The sequence below is a fragment of the Triturus cristatus genome, chromosome 3_1 (assembly GCF_964204655.1).
Source record: "Triturus cristatus chromosome 3_1, aTriCri1.1, whole genome shotgun sequence".
NCBI lineage: Eukaryota > Metazoa > Chordata > Amphibia > Caudata > Salamandridae > Triturus > Triturus cristatus.
The window spans coordinates 353,581,663-353,608,472 of NC_140583.1; the positions used below are offsets into that span (position 1 = coordinate 353,581,663).

At 46.4% G+C, this 26,810-nt stretch overlaps 1 protein-coding gene across 1 annotated transcript in view; it reads right to left on the reverse strand.

The window, feature by feature from the left end:
• Nucleotides 1-26,810, reverse strand: part of MCEE (methylmalonyl-CoA epimerase) — a 121,152-nt gene that overhangs the window by 57,925 nt on the left and 36,417 nt on the right. The window contains exon 2 of the mRNA XM_085644087.1: nt 12,607-12,947. Within this exon, the coding sequence (XP_085500213.1) occupies nt 12,607-12,947 (341 nt within the window). The remainder of the gene's footprint in view (nt 1-12,606; nt 12,948-26,810) is intronic.

Below are 26,810 nucleotides of genomic sequence, written 5' to 3' on the forward strand. Positions count from 1 at the left end.
CAGAGAGTGGTTTGAAGACACTTTGGGCTGACTTCATTATAGGGATAAGGGGTGTAGAGATTTGGTCACTGGTCCATAGTAAATGCCTGTAATTATAGTATGAGATGAGTTATGTCACCTCTCAGATGAATCATTTCAAAGGGTGGTTGGGCCTTCTGTTGAGAATTAGTTTGCATACAACAGTTTTTTTGGAATTAACTTGGAGGATGGCTCTAATTGAGGGTGAATTAAGGGTCAGTGGTGGCTACCGGGAGGGCTGATGGTTTGGTCATTGACAATATTTCGATTTGTGTGAATGTAGAAGTAGCTTTGTTCCAGGTTATGGTCCAAACTACATACATTAATTGTACCATTATGCTGCCTGGTTTAAGTTCTTGGGTAATGTGTGCATGAGAAAATGAGGAATTGAGAGTGAGCCTGTGGTGTCATATTTAGTAGGCAAAGTATCAGTGTAAACATCTTTTGGACTTGAGTAACGGCCTTCCCACTTTCATACAGGGTGATGAGTAGGTCACACAGGCAAAACTGCCGCTAGGGTTCCCTAGTTTGGGCGTATTTGAATAACCTATCACGGGTTTTCAGAATCAAAACCTGTATAAATATTAAACAAAAAAAACCTTTAAATAAAGCCAAGCTTAATCAGGAAACACCTCCTCAAATGTGTACTTTTAGTGTTGAAATTGACCCGTTTTTCTCAAAAAGTTGATGTGGCACTCTTAAACAAATGCCACCAAGTCAATGCGGACATGCGCTTGTTCATCTTCCAAGTAAGGTGTTCGGAATTTAAACCAACTGCGAAAAAGGCCGCCCTTACCTTTGCAGCAAGAAGAGAGCAAATGCAACGTGTTCTTATTGATGCAAAACTAAATTTATTAAGGTTTCCTTAATAACTGGAATAGTGGGCTGGAACAGCAGCTGGAAAATCTCAAGACTATCGCATCAGTCCTCTGGTTTTTAATTTTATGATAAACTATAAATTATTGAATGGGAACATTTTGTTTAAACATTCTAGCATGCCCTCTCTCTTTTTCACGGCGACTGATATAGCTCCGCGAGACAACGAATTAACAAGGTTCTAAATTATTAAAGTCTCATTACTGGTACAAAAATATGCTATTGAAGGCCTGTGCTAGTTCAACGTATGCAGGATATAAAAGCAGAACTTGCAATTACGAGATACAATCTAAAATGTTAAATTAATATTACCTGACTTGTACCACGTTACACGATTCCAAGTCTAAAGGGGCAAAGGACAGACTGGGCAAGAGAGGCAGAAGATATGCAATCCCGGTTGTAATCTCGCCTTTAGTTACGTGAGGCCTTTTATCGTTAAATTTACAATGCACCAACTGCGACATGACTGGGGAAGCATCCTGACCATGAAATGAATGATGGCTTGCAGTTAAGCATCTATAGTGCTTATTGGCAACTTTATTTAAGAAAATAAATCTGTGTGCATGTGCTGGAGAACATCCTGGATCTCCACTGCTCTTCACACTTATGTGCAGCAATGTATGCTGTTTTTAATCCTCACCCAGCTTTACTCACTAAAGACATACCAAGCCCTACACACCCCCAAAGGACACCTGGGATGCTGAGTAAGATCAAAGCATTGTGCAGTTTTCTAACGGGCTATTGAATAAAACATGACACTCCCTTCACTCTCGCCTAGGCAAAGATATTTAGGGATTTTAAAAAAGGCTGACGAAGTGTTCCGTCAAGTTAACCCCCTGTTAGCTTACTCGATTTAGTCCGGAAAATCTATGCAAATATCTTGCTTTCAGACTTTATTATTATGTCACAGATGGACGCTGGTTTGTAGAAAGGTCCAAAAAATGCGGATCTTAAAGAGAGGAGGGTAGATAGATAGATAGATAGATAGATAGATAGATAGATAGATAGATAGATAGATAGATAGATAGATAGATAGATAGATAGATAGATAGATAGATAGATAGATAGATAGATAGATAGATAGATAGATAGATAGATAGATAGATAGATAGATAGATAGATAGATAGATAGATAGATAGATAGATAGATAGATAGATAGATAGATAGATAGATAGATAGATGAAAGTGCCCCCTTTTTGCATGGTTGCCCCCACTTTTTGCCAAACTGTTGATGTACTTTGACTGAGTGCGCCCTGGGTTCCTGCCAACCAGGTACCCAGGGCCTTTGTTCTTTCTCTAATCTGTACTGTTGCAAAGCCCAATTGGCACCTCTTTGGCCACAAGTCAGTCCTTTGTAAAAAGGTACCGTAGGTACCAAGGGCACTGTGAACAAGGAAGTCCTCTAAGGGCTGCAGCACTTATTGTGCCACCCTTAGAGACCCTGTATCTCTACATACACTCACTGCCCTTGCAGGTTGGGTGTTTTGGTGCAGAACAAAATGAAGAGTCTACATGGCACACATCCCTGTGTGCCATGCCGTCAATTCACTGCCATGGCTTAGGTAAGCCACCCCCCTAGCTGGGTGCACTATACCAGTGGTGAGGGTACAGGTGCATGAGCCCTATATCCCTACAGTGTCTAAGTTAATTCTTAAACATTGTAAGTGAAGGGATGCCATAAAGAGTATATGGTGCTGGGAGTTTGTCATTATGAACTCCACAGCACCATAATGGCTTTACTCAAAACTGGGACATTTTGTATCAAACTCTCAGCACATTAAACCCACACTGATGCCAGTGTGGGATTTAATGAAAAATGCACTCAGAGGGCATCTTAGAGATGCCACCGATAAACAGCCTAAGTCTAGTGTCCTGGCTGGTTGGCTGCTCGCCAGCTGCCACCACCAGACATGTTTCTGGACCTATGGGTCGAGAGTCTGCTGCTCTTGGGGTCCTGAAACAATGCACATCCTGGGACGAGGTGCCAACCCTCCTCCCCTAGGATGGGCAGGGTCCACAAAAGGGAAGCTTCAAAGGCATGCCGACTTTGTGAGCTACCTCAGCCATTTGCTGCTCACAGCAACTGGCCCCCACCGGTTCTGACCCCTACTTTGGGCGGGAGAATCGGCAGGAAAACCAAGTTAGGAGGAGAGGTGTGCTCACTTTGCCAACCGCACCCCTCAGGTGGGAGAGGCGAGGTGAAGCACAACTCTCAGTCCCTGCCTTCTTGCAGATGGGGGGGACCCAGCCAACCAGAGTGAGGTTTATGCCCTCCTTCAACTGGAGGGTGGCATAATAGGAGGTGTACCCACCCCAAGGAAGGGACATACTAGTCCCGACCTGTACCTACCTGTACGCCCCTAAATCTAGTATTTAGGGGCAACCCCGAACCTTGCCTTATCAGACAAGAAGAGAGAAGAAGGACCGAAGAAGCCATGCTGAACTAAGAAAAGGAGGACGCCAACTGACTTGTCTCCAGCCCTACCGGCCTGTCCCAGCCTGGAACCTGCTCCAGCGAAATCACGGCGTCTTCTGCAGCCAGCAGCCCCCAAGAACCCGGAGGACCTGCCCTGCCTTCCCAAGCCAAGACTTTGTCTCCAGTGAGCACCAGATTTGCTCACTCACAAACTCTGGCTCGAGCCGAATCCATGAGTCTTCACCACTCTGCACCAGACAACCACCTCCGGAGTTCGAGTGGCCAAACACCACAAGGAGGTCTCCCCGGTGAACTAGACCTGAGATCTGGTGATCTCTGACCTGCCACGAATGTCCAATCGACGCCTGCAGCCCCTTTCTGGAGTATCCCCCCGACCGCGACTGGAGTCGGTGGCAAAAACCAGACGCTTAAAGACACCCCTGCACCCGACGTCCCACGGCCTTGGGTGGCCCAACCGACGGTGTCCCAACATCTCCAGGCATCTCACCCTACCTCTCAAACCAGTGGTCACCTCCAGAAGATCTTCATCCCCAAGCATGTAGTGTTTGTTGCAACCATAGAATTCCCATTGAAACCAACAGGGCACCTGAGACCAAACCCGCACCCGGCCGCCTCCGTGCTGCTGTGGGTGCAACTTGTGTGCTAAATCGGATGCTCCTTTGACCTGAGCCTAACACCAGGAGCTTTGCTCCCACAACCTTGTGGCCTGCTCATGAGCAGCCATAACATTGGGCCTCTGCACTCAGCCGCTCTAGTGCCGCTGAGAGTGCTTTGAGAGTGCATCCTCAACCCTGAGTGAACCCTTGTTCTAACCCCAGAACCCCCAACTCCCACACCCAAATACTTACCTGTAATCCGATAACTTAATTTCATTCCATAGGATTGCATTGACTGCTTTTCTTTGAAAATTGTTCTAAATGTGGAGTTGGTTTGTATGAAACTCTAAGAAACTGCAAATATACAAAAACTGATTTACTTATCTTTTTTCTAGGAAGTGTCCTAGTGTGATATCTAAGCATATCACATGGAGTAGAAAAAGTAATAAGCAAAGTAATCAAAAGAAATCTAACAGCAATTTCAACTGTATTCAAAGTATTTACAAACATGTAACACAGTCATTTTCATTCAGCTTGCTTGTATTGTTCAACCTGCCTTGAAAAGTACCATTTACACTTACCTGTGCCAGGCTTGCTTGTTCTAGAAAATAAATATAACTAAATAATATTGTGTGTACAATAAATGCTTAACACTACTCTCTGATAAAGCCTTACTGCTCGCCCACACTACCACAAAAAGTGAGTAAGGTATTATCTACTTTTACCTCTACCTACCTTTGGGGTTCCACTGGACTCTGTGCACACAATACCTTACAATACCTTACTTTGTTGTCTTTTTCAATGCTTGTTTAGTAAAACTGTCACTAAATACAAGTTCTTAAACACAAAAAATGAACAAGGTAAAACCTCAGAGTGAAAGAGGGTGACAAGAAAAACCAACAAAGACATAGCAGACCCGAATTAGGCCCCCAGACCCAACTACCAAGCCAAGAATGCATTTATTTGGGGGTATCATGCCCCAAACACCCCCCTCAAGGTAATCCTTGTATATAGCATTTGTTGACCTAAAATATGTCCTCAATAGTGTAGGATGAAGGGAGGTGACATAGGTGTTCTGCAACTGTTATTAGTTGCCATAAGTGGACTTCATTTAAGCGACTATGCAAGAGTTATGTGTGGGCTTAATGGGAAATTGGCAGATAAACGTCCTGTCATTAGTGGCGTTTTCAAGGTTGTGTCTTGGCACCAACCGTCTTCTTACTCGTATATAAATTCTTGGCATTAAAGCACACTGACACACTGACATGGGGAGGCTCAATGCTGACTGCTCTTCTCTGTGCGGATTAGTGCATCCATGCTTTCTAAAACTCCCATGAACCCAAGCAAACGTCCGGAGTTATTGGCTGTTTTGCCAGATATGGCTTATAAATCATCTAAAATCCATTATTCTTGGGTGTAGAAGAGCTTGTACACCCAGATCAGAATGGCTTTCTGCCACTTAGGTCAACAAAACATAATCTGTGACACACAGACAATGTCCTCAAAGTGTCCCTTAAAGCAGAGGGACTTTTGGTCGTAATACTGATAAATATCAAGAAATTCTTTGACCCTTTGGAAAGTCTTTATTCCTGAACAGTCTTAATCATCCTTCTAACACTGATAGATGGTTAACAGGTGTAATTGACCAAAATCCTAAATCCCAGTACCCCAGTTGCTACTGAGACAGGCTGAGATCAGTGGGTACCTAAGGTGCTGTGGGTTGGCCCATCTCTGAAAAATGTAGACTGCAATGAGATGTGTGCAACTAACGATTATCTCAGTGGTTATCTACAGTGGGTGCGAACCCATTTCCAACTACAGTGTCCACCCTGAATGTGACGAGAACAGCTAGTTTCCGACTGAATCTTGTCCAATGCCCCCTGTAACACCCACCACTGTATCAGTAGTCCTTTCTCTGGCTACTGGACTCCAGACAAGTTTTCCACCGTTAAACCATCAGTTTCTGTGGGTGGGAATTCCAATTCAGTATGTGGCTGTCGTTATTTGAATGCTAAAAGGATTCGGGTCTTTTATAACATGTTTGGCAAATTCTCAGATACCTGGGTTGAAACTCATTTAAAGATCGATCACGGGTTCATCATAAAGGCACAGTGCGAACTCCACACCAGAAATGCCCATTTCCATGCGGGATCCACCCGCCACTGCTGTGCAATTATGAGTTTTTGGGCTTGTAAAGGGGTAATACCAGTCGGGATGCAAAATTACATCATGTCTTTCAGCATGTTTTTTCTCTTACAGGACCAAATGCCAGACATAAATTCTACCTGCCTTTTCCAAGTGGAAATGTGTCTGGGTTTTGCCTCACCAGTTAATTCCAAGTGTGTTAAATTTTAGAAACTTGTAATCCCGTTTCAGTCACAGACAGAAGTTACATACAGAACTAGATGAACATTCCATTGGGCCCTCGAGTTTTTCCTCTTGCACCCAACGCCAATGAGAAACTAGGACAAAGAGCTGACAAATAATAACTTGCTTACTACATTGCTAAGTTCCCTCTGACCAGACCGTAAACTTAGACAGCCAGGGTGATATAGGTCTTCCTCAAGGGATACCACTGGTGTCTTCCCGCATAGTTGTGGGATTGTATCCCAGCCCTTGAAGGTGCTAGAACCTCGTTTGTCCTGCTGATCATCATTTTAATTTCTATGTTCTATGATGTACTGTTTTTGAAACAGGTATTTTGTTATGCCTAGCAATCCTTGTTAGGTATGGTGAATGTTCTATATGAAGTCACTATGTTCTGATGTCACAGGGTTCTGGGATGGACAGTTGGGGGATCTTGATGGCACTGGATGTGAGAAGCGGTGGCTCGTTGAACCTACAATAAAACTTGTTTTTTATAACAAGTCCTTGGACAATCCTATTATTTTAATAGGTTACAACATATTTTTGGCGACGAGCGGGCGAGCCATCGCAAGGAACAACATATGGTGGATTGAATTTGTCTGGATTTGATCTGGTGTTCCTACATACGACGCGTGGTAGCAAGGTTGTGGTACCTTTGGACTTACGTACCAGTGTTGTCTTTCTCTACCACAGCCGCGTAAAGCCAGCGCTGTTGTAAAGTCATTTCAGTGAGACAGTTCCAAGAGTTGTGATTTTTAACTCTTAGCGGGACAGCTGAGCGCAAAAAAAAGGACAACCAACATCGTGGCAACTCCTGTGCCTGTTTCAAGCGGAAGGAATACCTGGTTGTGAAGACGTCGCTGTTCGGACAGTCTGAGAGCCGTTGTGAAGAGGCGACGCTGTTCGGTCAATCAAAGAGCCGTTAGTGTGCCAGAGGTTGTTTCCCCGAGGAGCTCTGAAGAGGAGTGATGACGTACTAGAATGGTACGCGACGTGTTGGTGGAAGCTTCGTTGACAGCAGCCTATCAGGTGAAATGTTGACGTACTAGAATTGTACGCAACGGATTGGTGGAAGCATTGTGGGCAGCAGCCTATCACGAGTGAAGACGCTTCCGCTGCGACGCTTCAGACGCGTCAGTTTCTTGTCAAGAAATCAAAGCTTCCGTGAGGTGCCGAGTTCGTTGTTTTCTTTTCGTCCACGTAAAGACCGAATCAGCGGTCTAGGGACATCGGCTGGTGTCTGTGTCTTCTTCTACAAGACGTGAAAAGCGAATCACTCGTCTGGGAGGCTGTGGACATTGTCGAGGACTTTGAAGGTCAAGTGACATTACTCCCGTTTTGGTCATTCTTCGTGAGCGTTTCATCCATCAAGTTTATTTTTCTTAGTGGTAATCTCTGGACTCCATTTGCATTACCTACAGGTCTCCTGGCCATTAACTGTTGGGCTGAATTTGGGACAGTGTACTTTGTGACATTTTGTTGGTATTTCTCTTAGAGTACGATGCAATCTGTAAATCCACCTCCCCCGTTCCTGGAAAGTCCGGGTGCGCCACCAATACAGTGGAGGCAATGGTTTGATGCGTTTGAAACTTATGTGGGGGCCATTGGTGCTTCGCGCTACAGAGCGGAAAGGAAAAAGTTTCTTCTATTAAATTCATTAGGTTTTGAGGGAAGAGAAGTTTACAAACATCTTCCTGTGTTGGTCTTAGCTGAAGGTGAAGTTCTTGATGAATACCAAGAGGCTGTTAAGAAGCTAATAATTAAGTTTGACGTTCAGCCAAGTTTGGTTGTTTTAAGACACAAGTTCTTTAAGAGAGCACAAGTACAAGGGGAAAATGTAGATACCTATCTAAGTGCGTTGAGAAAGTTGTGTGCTGAGTGTGATTTTGGTGATTACAGAGATCAGTTGGTAAGAGATCAATTTATTGCGCACTGCGCAGATAAGCAGATACAACAAAAACTACTCACAATGGGGAATCCTAGTTTGGAGGAAATTATAAAAGTGGCAAAAAGTTTGGAGTTGGCACAAAACTCTATAAAGGAGTTGGGTAGTGGGTTGGTCACAAAAGATACTGTTAGTGCGGTTGTAACCACTAGTGCTGTGGGGAACACTATTAGAAAAGATAAAAATCAATTCAAGGGCCCCTTCAAGAAAACTAATATGTGTTACCGTTGTGGGTATGCTCCGCATGGGAAGGATAGGTTTTGTCCCGGGAGAAATGCTAAATGTCATAAATGTGGCAGACTGGGACATCTCGCCAAGGTGTGTCAGTCGAACTTGTTGAAAAATGAGAAAGTGAATAGTGTTGGCAAAGACGAGAATTTGGATGAGAATGAGTTGGTGCAAGAGTTTCAGGATATGATTGTGACTGTAGTTGATGAGAGTGTAGTTTCTGGAAATCCTGCAGATTGTGTGGATCCATATGAAGAAATAAAGGTGGGTGATGTGACCTTGAACTTGTTGGTGGATTCGGGAGCACGTATCACGATGATCACCCATGATTTGTTTAAGAAGTCCTGGGGTAACAGACCCTTGTTTCCACCAGATAGAGCACCTGTCTCCTACGAAGGACGGAAGATAGATCTGGAGGGCTTTATTGAAGATGTGCTGGAGTTTAAGGGGCGCAAGATTCATGGTAAAATCTATGTGGCTGTGCGTGGTCTCAACATTTTAGGGTGGTTTCACCAAGGTTTGTTCGGCATGATATTGAGACCAGGTACGAGTGAACAGGTGTTGGTTGTGCAAGACTGTTTGGGTTCTGACAAATTGGAAAGTGATTTTCCTGGTGTTTTCTCTGATTCGTTGGGGAAAATTAAAGGTTTCAGACACAAAATTAAGATCAAAGATAATGCAATCCCGGTTAAGCACAAGGTGAGGTCTGTGCCTTTTAGTCTTAGAGCGGACCTTAAAGCAGAGTTGGACAGGCTAGAGAAATCTGGTATAATAGAGCCAATTGAATCTAGTTTATGGCTTAGTCCATTGGTGGTCGCACGTAAACGCAATGGCGAGATCCGTTTATGTGTTGATTTGAGGAGTCTCAACAAGGAAATTTGGGTGGATGCACATCCTTTACCAAAAATTGGGGATTTATTGGAGGAACTGAGAGGAGCTGAATGGTTTTCTAAAATTGATTTAGCTTCGGCTTACCATCAGGTGTTGTTGGATGTGGACTCTCGACATTACACAGCTTTCAATTCACCTTTTGGGTCATTCCAATTTTGTAGAATGCCTTTCGGGTTGGCGTCGGCAGCGTCTGTCTTCCAGAGAGTTATGCAATCTGTGTTACAGGAAGTGAAAGGGGTGGTGATCTTTCAGGATGATGTATTAATTTTCAGTAAACATTTAGATGAACATGACAAAGTCCTTAGAGCTGTTTTAACCACTTTTGAAGAAAAAGGGATTGTAGTTAAGAAAAGCAAATGTGAATTCTGGAAGAAGGAGATAGAGTTTTTAGGACATTTGGTCTCCGGTGTGGGTGTGAGTCCGAGGCCTGGATTGGTTAAGGCTGTTGTGGAGTGTCCTTGTCCCAAGAATAAAGACGAGCTGCGTTCTTTCTTGGGGTTATGTGAATTCTATTCGCGTTTCATCCCAGGGTATGCCGGAAAAATGAAGGCGCTTTCCAATATGTTGAGATCTAATGTCACGTTTGTGTGGGATGAGTTGTGTCAAGAAACCTTTGAGTTGGTCAAGGCTGAAATGACAAATGCGAAGTCTTTAAGGGCATACGATCCAATGATACCTTGTATCATTACGGTGGATGCCAGCAACTATGGTTTGGGGGCAGTTCTTACCCAAGTTGTGGGTAATGAGGAGGTTACTATTAGTTATGCGTCCAGGCTTTTGAGAGATGCTGAAGTCAATTATTCCGTTATAGAGAAGGAACTGTTAGCATGCTTTTGGGCGTGTGAGAAATTTAGAACGTATGTTTGGGGCAGGAAATTTCAGATTCACACTGATCATAAACCGTTGGTTTATATTTTAGGAGGTGAGCGTGTAAAGTATGCAACTCCCAGAATTGCGCGTTTGACCACTAAGCTGTTACAGTATAATTTTGTTACAAAGCATATTCCTGGAAAACAGAATGTCAGGGCTGATATGTTGTCTAGGCTGCCTTTGAGTGATGTTGATCCGTTGGATTTGGAAGAGGATAAGGAGGATTGTTTTATTGCAGTGGTAGATGCAGTTGACAACAAGGCTTGTAGTGAGTTGGAATGGAATGAGGCAGTGAAAGCTGATCTGTGTTTGGATAGTGTGAAAGAGTTTATTGTGAAGGGATGGCCACGAGAAAAATGTGTTAGTCAGGAAGTTCAACCCTTTTGGAAGGTCTCTGAAGAGCTGTCTATTGAAGATGGTGTGATTATGAGGGATGGCAGGTGTGTTCCTCCTTCAGGCATTCGGTCCAAGCTCATTGATTGTGCGCATGATGGCCATCTGGGGGCTACCATGACGAAAAGGCGTCTTAGATTGCATTACTGGTGGCCTTCTATGGATAAGGATATTGAAGAGAGCGTGAAGTTGTGTGGAGTGTGTTGTGGTGCGGAAAAGAAGCTGAGGGTTGCTACTCCTCCACTTCAACCTATTGATTTTCCCATGAGACCGTGGTCGAAAGTGGGGATAGATCTAGTTGGTCCTTTCAACTTTCTTCCGCACAATCTTCGTTTTGCTTTCGTACTAATGGATTTCCATAGCAAGTGGCCGGAGGTGAAGTTTTGTGCTACTCCCACTGCAAATAATGCCATTTTGTTTCTCAAGGAAATTTTCATGAGAGAGGGTTTTCCGGAGGTCATTGTGTCTGACAATGGTGTGCAATTTGTAAGCCAGGACATGGAAGATTTTCTGAAGGAGTCAGGAGTAAAACACTTAAAGAGCTCAGTTGGGCATCCACAGACCAATGGATTGGTGGAGAGAATGAATAGGGTCGTAGGAGATTGTATCAAATGGGCAAAGCAGAACTGTCTTGATATTGAAGGTGCGGTGAGGTCCATGTTGTGGTTCTATCGCACGACGCCTCATTCTCTTACCAAAATTGCTCCTTTTGTGTCCTTGAAAGGAAGAATTCCCACTTCTACTTTGTATCCTGCTTGGTTATTGAGGACTGTGGCCAGCAAGGTGTCCTCTAAATTTGATCAGAATGCTTTGGAGGTACGTGTGAAGGTTGCTCAGAAGAAAATGGCAGACAGATACAATATAAAAAATTCTGTCAAGCTGATTGGGATTAATCCTGGGGATCTGGTTCGAATTAAAAGTCCGAGGTACGTCTGTAAGGGTGCAAAGAATTTTGGTGAACCGGTTCGTGTAGAGAGAGTGTGTGGTGGTGCAGTTATGGTTGAAGGCGGTCACTGGTGGAACTTGGGCAAAGTAGTCAAAGTTCAATCCGCTGTTGGTGTTTCTCCTTCATTGGATTCTAGTTCTACTGGGGGTAGCAGTAATGGGGGTAGCAGTGTGTTATGTATGGGGCCCAGAAGGTCCACACGTGTAAAGCAACTTCCGTGGAAGTTGCGGTAATGGGTATCATGATGTGGGGTAGTGTTATTTTGTTTTGTTTTTGGGTTTGTTTGTTTTATTGTGTTCTGTGTGCTTTTGTTTTTGTTTATTTCAAAGAGAGGTAATATGTTATGCCTAGCAATCCTTGTTAGGTATGGTGAATGTTCTATATGAAGTCACTATGTTCTGATGTCACAGGGTTCTGGGATGGACAGTTGGGGGATCTTGATGGCACTGGATGTGAGAAGCGGTGGCTCGTTGAACCTACAATAAAACTTGTTTTTTATAACAAGTCCTTGGACAATCCTATTATTTTAATAGGTTACAACATATTTGTAACTGAACCTTTAGTTTATGAGTGCTTGACTTGGATACCTCAGGAGAGTCAAGAGTACAAATCGAGAAACTAAGGCCCTTTAATGCCAGTGGTGTACAATCGTGCATTCATGGACATTGGCGAGTGAACTCTGACTTCTTGATGACCCAGAGAAAATGCCTCACACATTTCTTTAAATAGATGTTACAGACAAGCTGAGAGGAGTTTGAAGAGATTTGTTTACAGGAAAACGCAAAGTGTTGTGCCACGCAGGTGTTGTAGATTCACAAGAGAATGCCATTAGCATATGTTAAAATTGATAGACACTGGGTGAGACTTGTATTTGGCCTGAAAGACAAGTAGACATTTCTAAGAATCTGTAGCAAATTATAAAGATATAATGTCTGCTTTTTATAACCCTCAATGCAGTATCCTTGGTCACATACTGTTGCAGCCAGAGCTATTTTGAGTTGATTAACAAGTTATTAATCATAAAAGCAAACGTTATACCTCGATGCAGATGTGATGCATTCCTCCAGTCTTGTTTTTTCGCAAGAAACCCGCAATAGGGCTGTCGGTCCCTAGGGGATGGAGCAGTTCCAGCTTTGTATTTCCCAGCTCCACAAAAACAGTGTAGACGCCATGTTCTGGGAGCGGCACCGTCTCGCTCACCTGGGCTCCCAGGATGTCCTGGTACAGAGTCCTAGCCTTCTCCAGGTCAGGTACTGCGATGGCAACATGGTTGAGTCGACCCAGCTTCCACAAGGAGGCAGTAAGGTTCTGACCCAAGAGAGGAGATGAAGCGAAGGTCCGTATTGTTGGCACCGCCCTTTGTACTCTCATAAGGCACCCTGAAAAATCAAATTGTACTTTGAAAAGACTCTCCTGAAACTCAAGCTTCTTACTTCCATTTCTAACCTGGCCTGTAGGGGCCCTCAATCGCTGCATTTGGGAATAATCTGCAGGGTGTGGTGGAGGGGAAATCATTACACATGGCATAAAAAGCGTTCCGCCTGCTCTTACTAAATTGCTAATAATACTTTATCAGAAACATTCTGATTTAATGCTGCAAAGGTGAAAGCAGTATTACCAGCATGATTTATCATGCCTGGCTATTAAAGATGACATAACAGGAAATGGAACTTAATTTTAAGCCTCAGCTGAGCTACAAAACATTTGCATAATTATGTGCGCGGATTTAATAAATGTTAAGAAGCTAGAAATATTTCCCTGGCCTGCACAAGCTGTCTGAATTTTCCAGTTTTAAACACTGTTATTAAAAATAAGCTGAGGACACGCACATAAACAGTGGGCCTCGCTCGGTATTAGGTGACCGAATCATTTATGGAATTCCATTACACTGATCCCGGTATTCAGTCACTGGCAAAATGGCAATGCTTCCTCATGTACAAGAAAGCAAAGAAATAGATTTGGCAAGGACTGTGTGGTGACATATACAGAAATATTTGTCAGTTCAGCCTTAAACAATCAACATTAATGTGGCAACTGCATCTCACTTTCATAACTATTAGACCTCACAATCATAAGCTTTGGAACAAAAGGAGTGCTGTTTTAGGTCTGGATTAACAATGCAGCTCGCGTGTGACATTATGTAAACAACATTAAAAGGAGCATCTTTTGCTTTAAACCAAATGTTATGCTTAACACAGCATGACTGTGATCAAGGCTGAAGGACTCATCCTATTTATTGTTAAACGTTACGAAAAAGGCAGTAGGGCCGACTTATTTATTGTGAAAATCATTTATTAATGCCGATAAGCATTAAAGGTAAAGTTTGTAGAAAAGTATTTTGTTACAGGAAATCTCACAGATTATCAGATTAGTAGATCACTGTTTTGGTTGATCACGTTACAAACCCATGAGGTAGAAGCTTGCACATTAGAATCCTTGTTAAGCCATTTTCGGAAGGCTTGTTGTGGTACTCGTAGGCTGAATGTTAAACCTTTGTGAACTAACATTCCTAGAGAGGAATGTCATGATTCAAATGTGGGCTGGAGGTAGCATCGGAAAGGATCAATGTGGATTGGGTCCTGAATGACTTATTTAAAAAAAAAAAAATCTGGATACCATCCTGCATTCTGGTGGTGGTCACTAGGACCCGGAGAGAGGTACTGGTGACCTGATATGGACAAAAAGGTTGAGAGAGTTTTGAGGGAGTGTTTTGAGCGTGTCAACAGTGACACGGTTTTAAAATGTATGACTCAACCCATGGTGTAGTAACAACAAGTGTTCCTATAGTTCCTCAAAAAAAGAGAGTGGTGTCAGCAAGAAGGCTGACGTAAATTAGAAGCACCGTGTAGACCTAATTGGAAAATCCATATGTCGGATTTGAATGCCCTCACACACCCTTGCAGGTGTCAGCTTCATCATTTGGGCTGCTCCTCGTCGGGCCGGCGGTGCAATGCCCGACGGGCTCCCTCGAAGGGGCACTTTAGCGGTGATCTTTAATCCGACTGCCGTATTGGTGAAGTGTGGGTGTGGGGCCTGTTAGTGTGTTGCATGATATTCCTTTGGGTCCAGGGGTTGATATTGCATTGGATATAGGTGGGCCTATTAGGACTTCTTAATTGGACAAGTACGTCATAACTTGTATGAATATGTACTACTGTTGGCTAGAAGTGAATGTTGTGAATTTAGTGGAGACCATGGATTTTATCAATTTTCTTGAGGAACTCTTTGGAAAGGAAGTTTACCCTTCCAAATAAGTGAACGATAATGGTGTGCAGATCCAACCCTAGTTGTTATAGACCGATCTCCCAGATTGAGGGTGCTATTCAATAAAATTAGGTCCTGGGCTGAGGAGGAACACATTTTAAACAAGTGTCAGCTAGGTTTTAGAAGTACATTGGGAACTGTGGAACAATGCCTAAATCTCAATCTGATTATTGGCAAATATACTATAGCCCGGCAATCTCCCATTTACTTGGCTTTTATGGACCTTACCTCAGCCTTTGACTTTGTTAACAGGTCACATTTATGGTCATGCCTTTCAAAATATGGGTTGGATGAGGTTTTAGTTCATTTTTCAGCTTATTTGCAAAGGGACTTGAAGGCTCGGGTGAGGATTAGTAAGGACGGGGAGGTTTCAGGTGACATTATTATTGGTAGAGGTGTCAGGCAGGGGTGCGTACTGGCTCCAATCCTATTTATTGTATACATTAATGATTTACACATCGTACTGTCTGAACTAACTACTGATGTCTCGAGGATTAATGGCAAATACACTACCCGTCCTACTATACGCGGATGATGAGGTCCTAATGGCCGCACTCCGAATGCACTACGTATTTTAGTTAGGGGCTTTGTAGATTTTATGGCCAGCCTATATCTTTGTACTCATTTTAAGAAATCATTTTTAATGAGCTGTGGCCCGAAAAAGCACCTTATTAATACAATTACCTCAGGTTCTGAACGCTTGTTATGCACTCACACTTTCCCGTATTTGGGGCTAATATTTTCAGATAATGGTTCCTGGGCAGCCCATTTGGCGCACAGCAGGAGTAAATTTTTAAAGGACACTAACTCAATTTTGTGTCTTCCGCAACCTAAAAGAACTGAGGTAGTGATATCTATAATGAAAATATATAAAACACAGTGCGTACCCACAGCAACATACGGTGCTGAAGTTTGGGGTTTTACAAAATGTTGTAGCATTCAGGTAGAAGAAAATAGATTTTGTCGAAGACTTTTGGGGGCTCCAATTTCTTCCTCACATTTTGTTTGCCAGAAGGAGTTAAAATTGTTCTATATTATGTCTCGCCCGGCCATATTTTGGCTAAAAGTTTGGCAAAATCCAGCACCAATGTAAATGAGAGAAATTATAGCTGACTGCCTTAAATGTGATACGGGTGGGGATATACCGTGGCTTGCTGCTGTTAGGGAAAGCCTGATTAGTGTGAATCTTGACCATATCTTTTTTAATTCAAGTGACACGGAGGGCATAAATAAAAAGATCCTTCAGGAGGCTTTATATGACCGTTACAGCGATAGAAGCCATGCAACAGAACTTTCGAAATCATCAGTCGCATGGTATATGTCCCTGGTGGATGCTAACTGCCCCCATCACATTTGCCACCCAGCTACCTTCTGAAGGACATAAGTCGCTGGGAGAGAAGTTTGATCTTTCGCCTTAGGGCAGGCACCTTAAAATACTTCTTGTGTTTCCCTATATGCTTTAACATCAACCTTGAGCAAACGCCTTGTCCCTGCGGCAATCGTGGTAATCAATCAATGTTAAATTTTTTATTCTTTTGTAATTTTTATCAAAAATATACTAAACAATTGCTGATTCCTTTTTTCAAGGCACTTGCCATTATTGACTATAGAACAGCCTATATGGAAATCCTTAAGCTTAAGAGGGAATATTTGATTTCTTGTGTCAGCACTTTTTTGAAAATGGCAGTGCTTCAATGAGTACTTTATAACAGACTTGATTGCACTTAATTATATCTTGCTGCTATTTGACAAGGATCTTAAGCTTGGACTTTGGATGGTGCTCTGGAGACATTGTTCCCATGTACTTCACGGTTCTAACTTTACAACCTATATTTGATTGCACTTTAATGCACTATGCTGCTATTTGTTTACATTTGACCGTATCGATACCATATTATGCTGCTATCTGTTAAATCTCTTTGCACTTTATCCAATTATGCTGCTACCTGTCATGGGAAACTTTGCCATAAGTTAAGAATTTTGCCATAAGTTTTTAAGAATTGGCTGTTTTGCACATTTTTGTAATACATGTATTTTATTGCTGTGCACGTTACATATCACAGGCCCCTGTGTGCTTACTGTTTTAAATTGTGTAATGTTTTTCAATGTACATTTTTTGCTGGTATTTTTTCTTGTGCTTTTACGGATATTTTAAATCCGAATAAAGATTTATTGATTCGATTTAAATGGTGTGCAGTTGACGCCGAAGGTTAGGGAAGAATATTTTAGTGAGGGAGGCATAAGATATAGGAAAACAGATTTAGATCATCCTGAATTGAATTGCAGTATAGAACACTTCAATAAGGTTGTATAGGAGTCTATACAACATTCTTTGGTGTATGGTTTGAATTAAATGGATGAATAGATGAGGAAGGTGAGATTGTGTAGGATGACACATCATTCTACTATGAGAATAATGCCCTTTGTGCTATTTTGGAAGAGGTTACCTAACTGTATTATGCATCCCAAGTGGGTGAATGAAAAGCGGTTGGGTAAGTTAGAAAAGGAGTTCTGTGCTGACAGTTGCAAGCAGGAGGGAATGTAGAAGGCACTAAAAAAAGAAAAATGGATTTTGACAAATGCAAAGAGGTAAAAGTTACCAATGTAAAAGAAAGGGACTAGGTGAAGAACAGGAATCCTCATAAGGAGTGAATTGTTTTTAACTTCAATCGACCTATGAAGGTAATAAAGTTATTTAAGAATGCTGTCAAAACGGATCTTAAATCTGGAATCTTAGCAGTGTGGAAAAATATAATCTAGGGACGTCTGCGCCTGGGTCGTATGAGACAATTGTTTCTAATGTGGAAGGTGTGTGGTATTAATGGGCTGAATGTGGAACCTTTTTGCACTACCGTTCTTAGGGAGGAATGCTATGATTCATCCTGCATGACTGTATCCTTCAAATGTATTTAAAATAAATATCTGGATACCATCCTGCCTTCTAGTGGTCACTTGAACTTCATACTTGTATATTGTTTGCCAAATATTATTTTGCATACATTAGCAATTTCATGACAGCATACTGAGTAACTGCATTTTGGGAAAGCTGACGCGGAATACAGCAGATCTGAGTTGATTATGGTGACAAGCCTATGATACGGACTATAACCCCGTCAACAGGCCATAGGTCTAATCTTTTTATTATAAACATTTATAACAAATAAAGTAGGCCTGGCTTGCTTATAGTGAAAATCATATGTTTTGAAGGTAATAGGTCCTAAAGGTGGAATGTTATTACACTGTGTTAAAGCCCGTGGACCGGTATTGCATTACATGGATCCTCACGGATTACTGTAGGAGGGAAGGGTTTTAGTTTATACATTTACACATTTCAGACAGTATGCCTGACAGTTGCCTTGAGGGAAAGCTTATGCAGAATTCATTAATGGTTATGATGAGAAACCAATCATAAAAGCTATACCCCCTGACTGGTTCTTTGGTAAAATGTATATCATATGTCATAGGTATAATTCGTTTATTATGAAAAGGTATGACAAGAGCTGTTAGGCTAACCAATGTATTGTGAAGAGCATAAGTTAAAGTCAATTGATGTTCAAGGGTGGATTGTCACTACCTTGTATTAAAGGCTAGAGGCAGATATTTAGTTACATGGAATCTCACAGATTCCCACAGTAGGCAAGTGTTTTGGAAATGGTTACTCCCTCTGACAAACACTTGGAGTTAAAGACTTGCAAAGTGATAATACTTGCTCGGATTTTTTTTTTTTTTTGAAACCGTTTATTACAAAATTAAAAAAATATACAAAGATGGGCCTACAACCTTCAGGCCGGCCGCTAGCAAGCGAGAGGAGCATGTGATACAAACAATAGCGCGCATGCCGCGGCAAAGGGAAATGCACAGGAGTTAGTAGCGGTGGTAGCCACACCATCCGGGCCCACATAACGGTTTCATTTTAATATAAATAACAACAAAAAAACAAATCCACAAGGCAACCCACAATCGGAAACAGCAGCATGTGCTCCCCTAGCGGGGGTACCCTACCAATCCATAGGAGTAGCAAGGGGGGGAAAAAGGTCAAGACTGGGATTAGGTGGACTCAGTGCCCGGAACCGGGAAGAGAAACTGGCTAAGGGGACGGGGCCAGTGACGGATCGGGCAATAACGGCGGGGTACAGATTCCCCCGCGGTAGGCGTTCCAGGGGCCCCATACGTTCACCCATGTCCCAGGCTTACCTCTCGCAACATACACCACCTTTTCCCGAAACATGCACCAATCCATGTTATCCTTCCATGCCGAGACAGTCGGCGACCTCTGGGAACCCCACAGTTGAGCAATGTCGCGTTTGGCCACCATATATCCCAGAGTCACCCACCGCGTCTGCGGCACCGAGTAGTCGGTTGGCTCCCACACATTCAACAGGCATCTCCTCGCTTCGGGCAGCAGCGACACATGCGTAACCACCCGCAGGACCTCATGCACACCACGCCAGAATCGCTCCACCTCCGGGCATTCCCACAAAATATGGAGAAAGGTCCCCAAAGAACCACACCCACGCTTACACAACCCGTCCACAGCATAGCCCATACGCAGTAGCCTTGGCCCCGTAACATAGACCCTATGGAGTATCTTGAGCTGGACGAAGCGAAGGCGGGCCGGTATGGCCACCTCTTTCGGGGAGGCCACCGCCGATACCCAGTCCTCGTCATCCAGCTCCAATCCATCGGCCACCCATGCCTCACGAAGGTTAGTCAGCAGTCCCAAGCGGTCATTAATAAGTTTTTTATAGATTAATGAAATCGTGCTGTCCGGAACATGTCCATCTAGCACTCTATCCTCCAGAGGGGAATACTCCGGGATGGAGGCAATGTCCGGGAATACGGAGCATAGCGCATGACGGATCTGCATATACCGAAAGTACTCCCTGTCCTGCAACTGGAATTCTGTCTGTAGCATCTCGAACGTTTTGAATCCCCCCCTCGTCCAGAGATCACCCACCCTGCTGATGCCTATCATGTCCCACTTTTCAAAGCCCTTCGAGGTCCACAGGGAGCCCAACTGCTCAGATGCGTATAGTGGCGACGCCCGGGTCAAACGATCTTTCCACCCCATCGCCACATTAGCCGCGTGCCACACTCGTACCATGACACGCGTGGGGCCCGTCAGACGTGCGTCAAGCGAGCTGGAGTAAAGCGCTCGGTTATAATCACCACCCGGCAGTAGCATCTTATCCATTTCAAAGGCCGGGTTTAGAGCGGGCCCGTACAGGCCGTGATTAATCGCAGCCAGCTGGGAGGCCCAATAATACCGTTTGATATCCGGGAGGGCGATCCCCCCGTCATACCACGGGAGCGTCAGCTTCGCCAGGGCGATACGCGGTCTACCTTCCCAGAACAGTCGGCGCTGCAAACTCTCCACCTCGCGAAAGTAGCGCGCCGGGACGACGTCCATTGTGTTCTGCAGAGCGTACAGGAAACGCGGCAGCGACATCATCTTAAACAATGCCGCCCGGCCGAGCGGCGAGAGCGGCAAGCGCCTCCAACGCGCAACATCCTCCTTCAGGCGCTGGAGGGGGGGAAGCAAGTTCTGACTATATCGGGCCTCCGCGTCCAGGGTAATGAAGACACCCAGGTACCGAAATCCCCGCGGGGCGATCTGGATAGGACAGCCCCGCGGAAGGATAGGATCCTCCCCAGAGAGAACATAGACGCACGATTTAGCCCAGTTGATGACAAGGCCGGAGTTAAGACCAAATGAATGCAATACATCAACCAGTACTATCAGTGATTTACGTGGGGAAGCCAGGTACAGGAGCATATCGTCAGCGTATAGAGAAACGCGGTCCTCATACTCGGGGGTCCAGCGGAGACCACGAATAGAAGGTTCCCACCGCAGCCACTCCGCCAGGGGCTCCAAGGCAAGCGCGAAAAGGAGCGGCGATAACGGGCAGCCCTGCCGCGTGCCCCTGCCCAGCTCGAACGGAGCCGACACTCTACCGTTCACCACCACCTGCGCCAGCGGGCCAGAGTACAACAATTTTACCCAACTGATGAATCCTGGGCCAAACCCAAACTTCGCGAGCGTCGCCCAAATATAAGGCCATTCAAGCGTGTCAAACGCCATAGTGGCGTCCAAGGACGCCAAAATGGCCGGCTCTCGTATGAACGGGACACGTGCGAGCACCCCATGCAAACGCCGCAGGTTAAGCGCCGTATTACGATGAGGGATAAAGCCGGACTGATCCTGGTGAATCAAGTCACACACTACGCCGACCAGCCGATTGGCCAACACCTTGGCGAGGATTTTGGGCTCCGCATTCAATAGCGAAATAGGCCGATAGGATGTGACCCGGTCCCGTGGCCTCCCCTCCTTATGGATAACCACGATAGTAGCTAGACGCTGGTCTAGCGGGAGGGAACCCGCCGAGTGGGCCGCGAGGAACATAGCACGGAGATGCGGCGCCAGCGTATCCGGTCGCAGTTTATACAACTCGATGGGAAGACCATTAGGACCCATGGCCTTGCCGGAAGCGACCGAACGTATGGCGAGGGCAATTTCTTCGGAAGTTGGAGCGGCGTCCAACGACACTCTGTCATCCTCCGAAAGGGAAGGCAGCGCGATATCCCTGAGCAGGGCGTGGGAATCCTCTTCAGAGCGGGAGGACACCGGGGAATACACCCCACGGAAATAGTCTGCAAAGCAGGAGACAATTTCTTCTGGTTCAGTGACACACACACCATTCTGTTTCTCAATCGACGGGACAACTCGACTCGCTCTCTCCTTTTTGTCCAGCCACGCAATCAATTTACCAGCCTTATCACCCACATCATACAGTCTCCCCTGTTGCTCTCTACTGAGGCCCCTGGCCGCCTCCGTGACGAGGGCCTTATAAGCTGCTTGCTTGAGTCGGAGAACATGTAATTTGTCATCCGTCACCCCACATTCTAGATCACCCTCCAACTCGGTTATCTCAGCTTCAACACGAGTCACCTCCTCCCGCTCGTGCCTCCGGGAATGGGAAATAAGGGACAAGGCCTCCCCCCTGAGTACCGTCTTGAACGCCTCCCACAATGAGATCGCCGATGACACAGACCCCACATTCTCGTCAAAGTAGCGCTTAAGGGATTTAACCAGCTCTGCGCGAATGGTGGGGTCCCGCAGGTACCAGGGATTAATCGGGACCACCCTACCCTCTCCCCTCGGAAGAATATCAAAGTGCAACAAGAGCGGGGAGTGGTCCGAAATACCCCGTGCCATATGGCGCACCTCCCCTATCCTCCCAACTTGCGCCGCCGGAACCAGGACATAATCTAGCCGTGAGAGACTAACATGAGCCCCTGAATGGAAGGTGTACTGTAGCTGCGTGGGATGTTTCAAACGCCAACAATCCACCAGCCCCAAGGTATCCAAGAGGCCAGACAACCACGCCTGGGCACGGGGGAGATCCCTAGGGGGGTGACGATCCACAGTTCCGGAAACCACAGCATTAAAATCCCCCCCCACCAGTAGAATCCCCTCCGGAAGGCCAAGGAGGAGGCGCCCCAGATCCGCAAAGGTGGTCGTCTGCAGCCCCGGCGGGACATAAACAGACACGAAAACGACCACTCTGCACTCCATTCTACCCACCAAAACCGTGTAACGTCCCCTGTCGTCATGGTGCACCTCATCAATCTCCAACGGGAGCGAGTTCTTAACCATAATGCCCACACCCCTTGAACCAGACGTGAAGCCCGAATGGGCCACAAGGCGGTAGCCCCGTCGATTCATGGCACAAAAGGAGTTGCCAATGAGGTGTGTCTCCTGCAGAAAAACTATATCGGGCGAAATTCGCTTCAAGAACTGCAGGACCACACCTCGTTTTATCCTGTCCCCCAATCCATTAACATTCCAGGACAACAGACTCAGTCCCCTACCCCCCATCATAAACAGAAGCCATCACTCGTCCCCCAGAGAGCACTTTAGAAATAACACAACGATGCTTTTGCCTTGTGGTAGAAACGAACAACACCCCACCCCAACCCACCCACCCCAACAAAACTCCCCCCTCCCTGCACCCCTGCATGAGCCCAGACAGCCCCCCCAACTTGCAGTGTGCCTGTCGCCCCTATATAATGAAACTAGCTAGACCCCCTAGAGGAGGAAAGAGTACCCCTTCTAGACCCCACACAACCTCCAAGGGAGGGGAAAGAACAAAGACAGAAGCTTGGTCGAAAGTGGCATCATAGTCGTCCAGAGTGAGGCCCAATATCAACCCCTCAGTCCCGATCCTGTGGGCCGTATCCTCCCGCCGCCCCCCCCCCCCACCATCTCGAGCACTACCCCCAGACAGAGTGTCCAGCCAGTCCCCGGCCGCTTCGGGACGATCAAAAAAGTGCGTGCGACCATCCACCTCTACCCGCAACTTGGCCGGGAAGAGCATGGCGTATTTTAAGTTCATGTCCCGGAGCCGGCGCTTAACACCCAGGAAACTCAGTCTCTGTTTCTGGACCGCTTGAGTGAAATCGGGATAAAAGTTCACCTCCATATTTTCCAGCTTAATCGGCCCTTGCAGTCTGGAGGCCTGCAAGATCGCGTCCCTGTCCCGAAAGTTAAAAATCCGGGCAATGAGAGGCCGCGGAGGGGCTCCGACCTTCGGCCTTCCCCCGGGAACTCTGTGGGCCCTCTCCACGGCAAAGAATTTACTCAGTCCCCGAGGCTGGAGATGGGTAGCGATCAGGTCCTCTACAAAAAGATCCTCCGCCGCTTCCTCCCGTCCCTCGGGTACTCCGATGATGCGGATGTTATTCCTCCGGGCCCGACTCTCGGAATCCTCCAGGCACCGATCCATAAGCGCACTCGCCTGACGAAGTCGGTGCACCTCCGTTTGGAGGGCCGCCACCTCAGTCGTGAGGCCCGACGCGGTTCGGGCCAAAGAATCAACCCGGTCGTTGGTCTTGGAGAGATCAGCCCTCACCAGGCCGACATCCACGAGGACCGCGTCGATCTTATGCGCCAAGGTGTCCAACCGCTGGCCCACCGAGCCCTTCATCTCAGCAATGGCGCCCATGACGTCTTGCAGAGTCAGATCTGTGGGCAAATCCGGGGCATCAGGGGGGCCCTCAGAGGACTTGTGCGGTCCGCCGGGAGATCCCTTCTGGAGGGTATAGCGGTCCATGATGTTGGCCTGATGTACGGCGCCACGCCGGGTCGACTTGGTCTTCGACCGATCTCCATCTTGTTTCGTGGCCATCGCCACGGGTCACACACCCGCACCAGCTACGCCGTAGAGGGCAGGCAATCAAGGCCACGAGTTCCGGGGGGGCCACCCCAGGCCGACGGGTTGGGTCACAGCCGGCAGGCAGGCAGGGTCTCCCGGCGAGGCCACACCAACACAAAGAGCTCCGCGATCTCACTTGCAGAGACGGCAAGGGGGTGCGAAAGTGAAAGCGAAAGTGTGGGGCACGCGATTCGCCAGGTCCGTCCCGCCGTTGTTGTTCACTTTGCCACTGGATCACCCCCCAGCGCAAATCCGGGGTCCGGCGAGAAGTAGGCCGCAAACTTCAATCGGTGCCCACTCCGGCACCCGAAGTCCGATTCGAGAACGGGAAACGGGTACCACCTCAACTCAGTCTCACCGACACAGTCCCCTCAACCGAGGCAGGATGAAGACAGGATAAACGTAGGAGGTTGCGGAGGTCCTCGGGAGCCTCGCACCTACGCGGCCATCTTGGTTGCGCGCTAGGCTCCTCCTCCTGCTCGGACTTTTTAAGAGGGGCTGCTTATTGTTTTGCCAGTTGTCATTTTGTAACTAATTATTAATGATTGTGTGCCTTATGGTGTGCAGTTTATGTACACTACACCTGACCTTAGTTGGTTATGGTGATTTGCCAATCATGAAGACTTTAGTCTTGATTGGTTCATTGGGAAAATTTATATCAGATGCTATAGATCTGATCTGTTTATTATAAAAAGTTGCAACACATGCAGTAGGCTGCCTTATTTGTTGCGAAATACATTTAGTAAAGTGAATTAGTGTTTATGGGTAAATACTTATTAGACAGTGTTGAAGGCTGTAGATTGGTATTTTGTTACATGGAATATCACAAATTAACTTAGTAAGCAATGGTTTTAGTGCTGGTTACCCCACTGAGATAAACTCTTAATGTAAAAGATTTGCACTGTGATATTCCTTGTTGGATCTCCTTAAGAGGGGTTATATAGTTTAGCAAAATGTAGCTGTGAACATATTTGTAATTTTGCAAACTGTTTGCCTGTTGGCTGCTTATGATCGATACAGTAGCCCTGAGATAATTTTTTTATGGTGACAAACCTATGATAAAAGATATAGGTCAGATCAGTTCTTTGGGAAACGTTATGTCACATATTGCTGGTCTGTGTAATATGAAAAGTTATGACAAAAGCATTACACCTTACTTACTGATTGTACAAAACGTACATTAAAGGTAATAGACCTTTAAGGGTGGATTGTTTTTACACTGTGTTAAAGTCTGGTACTGCGTTACAATGATTCTCATAGATTAATATAATAGGCAGCGATCTGGTGTTGTTTACCTATCTAACAAAACCTGAGGGTAGATTTTCACTGTGAGAACTCTTGTTGGGTCCTCTTGGGAGGGGTTGTACATTGTTTTGCCAACTCTGTTGATTTACTTATGTCTAATGGCATGGCTTTATATTCTACTGCATGGGTACTCACAAACTTTCTTTCGGGGGCCAAATTTACAGTGTGGTTTGTGGCCAAGGGCCTCATCGGTAGGGGCAGTGTTAGTCAGTGGGGGAGGGGGGCGGGGCTAGAGCAAAAAAAAATTGCATGAGGTTGAACACAGCCTCCTGAAGCGGACGCCTTCGTCCACTGAGCCACCAGAACCGGCATACACCTCTCTCTCTCTCTCAGTCTCCCTCCCTCTCTATCTCTTCTTCCCTCTCTCTGTCTACCTCCCGCTCTCTCTTTGTCTCCCTCCCTGCCTCTCTCTCTTTCTCTCTCCCTCTCCCTCCCTCTCTCTACCTCCCTCCCTCCCTCTCTCTGTCTCCCTCTTTTCATCTCTCTCTCTGTCTCCCTCCCCCTCTCCGTCTCCCTCTCTCTCTCTCTGTCTCAGTCTCAGTCCCTGCCTCTATCTGTCTCTGTCTGTTCCTGTCTCGGTCTGTCCCTGTCTCTCTCCCTCTCCGTCTGTCTGTCTCTATTTCTGTCTGTCTCTGTCCGTCTCTGCCTCCATCTGTCTCTGCCTCCATCTGTCTCTGCCTCCACCTGTCTTCCTCTCTCTCCGTCTCCCTCCCTCTGTCTCCCTCCCTCTGTCTCCCTCCCTCTGTCTCCCTCCCTCTGTCGCCCTCCCTCTGTCGCCCTCCCTCTGTCGCCCTCCCTCTGTCGCCCTCCCTCTGTCGCCCTCCCTCTGTCGCCCTCCCTCTGTCGCCCTCCCTCTGTCGCCCTCCCTCTGTCGCCCTCCCTCTGTCGCCCTCCCTCTGTCGCCCTCCCTCTGTCGCCCTCCCTCTGTCTCCCTCCCTCTGTCGCCCTCCCTCTGTCGCCCTCCCTCTGTCGCCCTCCCTCTGTCGCCCTCCCTCTGTCGCCCTCCCTCTGTCGCCCTCCCTCTGTCGCCCTCCCTCTGTCGCCCTCCCTCTGTCGCCCTCCCTCTGTCTCCCTCCCTCTGTCTCCCTCCCTCTGTCTCCCTCCCTCTGTCTCCCTCCCTCTGTCTCCCTCCCTCTGTCTCCCTCCCTCTGTCTCCCTCCCTCTGTCTCCCTCCCTCTGTCTCCCACCTCCTCTGTCTCCCACCTCCTGTCTCCCACCTCCTGTCTCCCACCTCCTCTGTCTCCCTCCCCCTCTGTCTCCCTCCCCCTCTGTCTCCCTCTCCCTCTGTCTCCTCCCCCTCTGTCTCCCTCCCCCTCTGTCTCCCTCCCCCTCTGTCTCCCTCCCCCTCTGTCTCCCTCCCCCTCTGTCTCCCTCCCCCTCTGTCTCCTCCCCCTCTCTCCCTCCCCTTCTCCGTCTCCCTCTCTCTGTCTCAGTCCCTGTCCCTGCCTCTATCTGCCT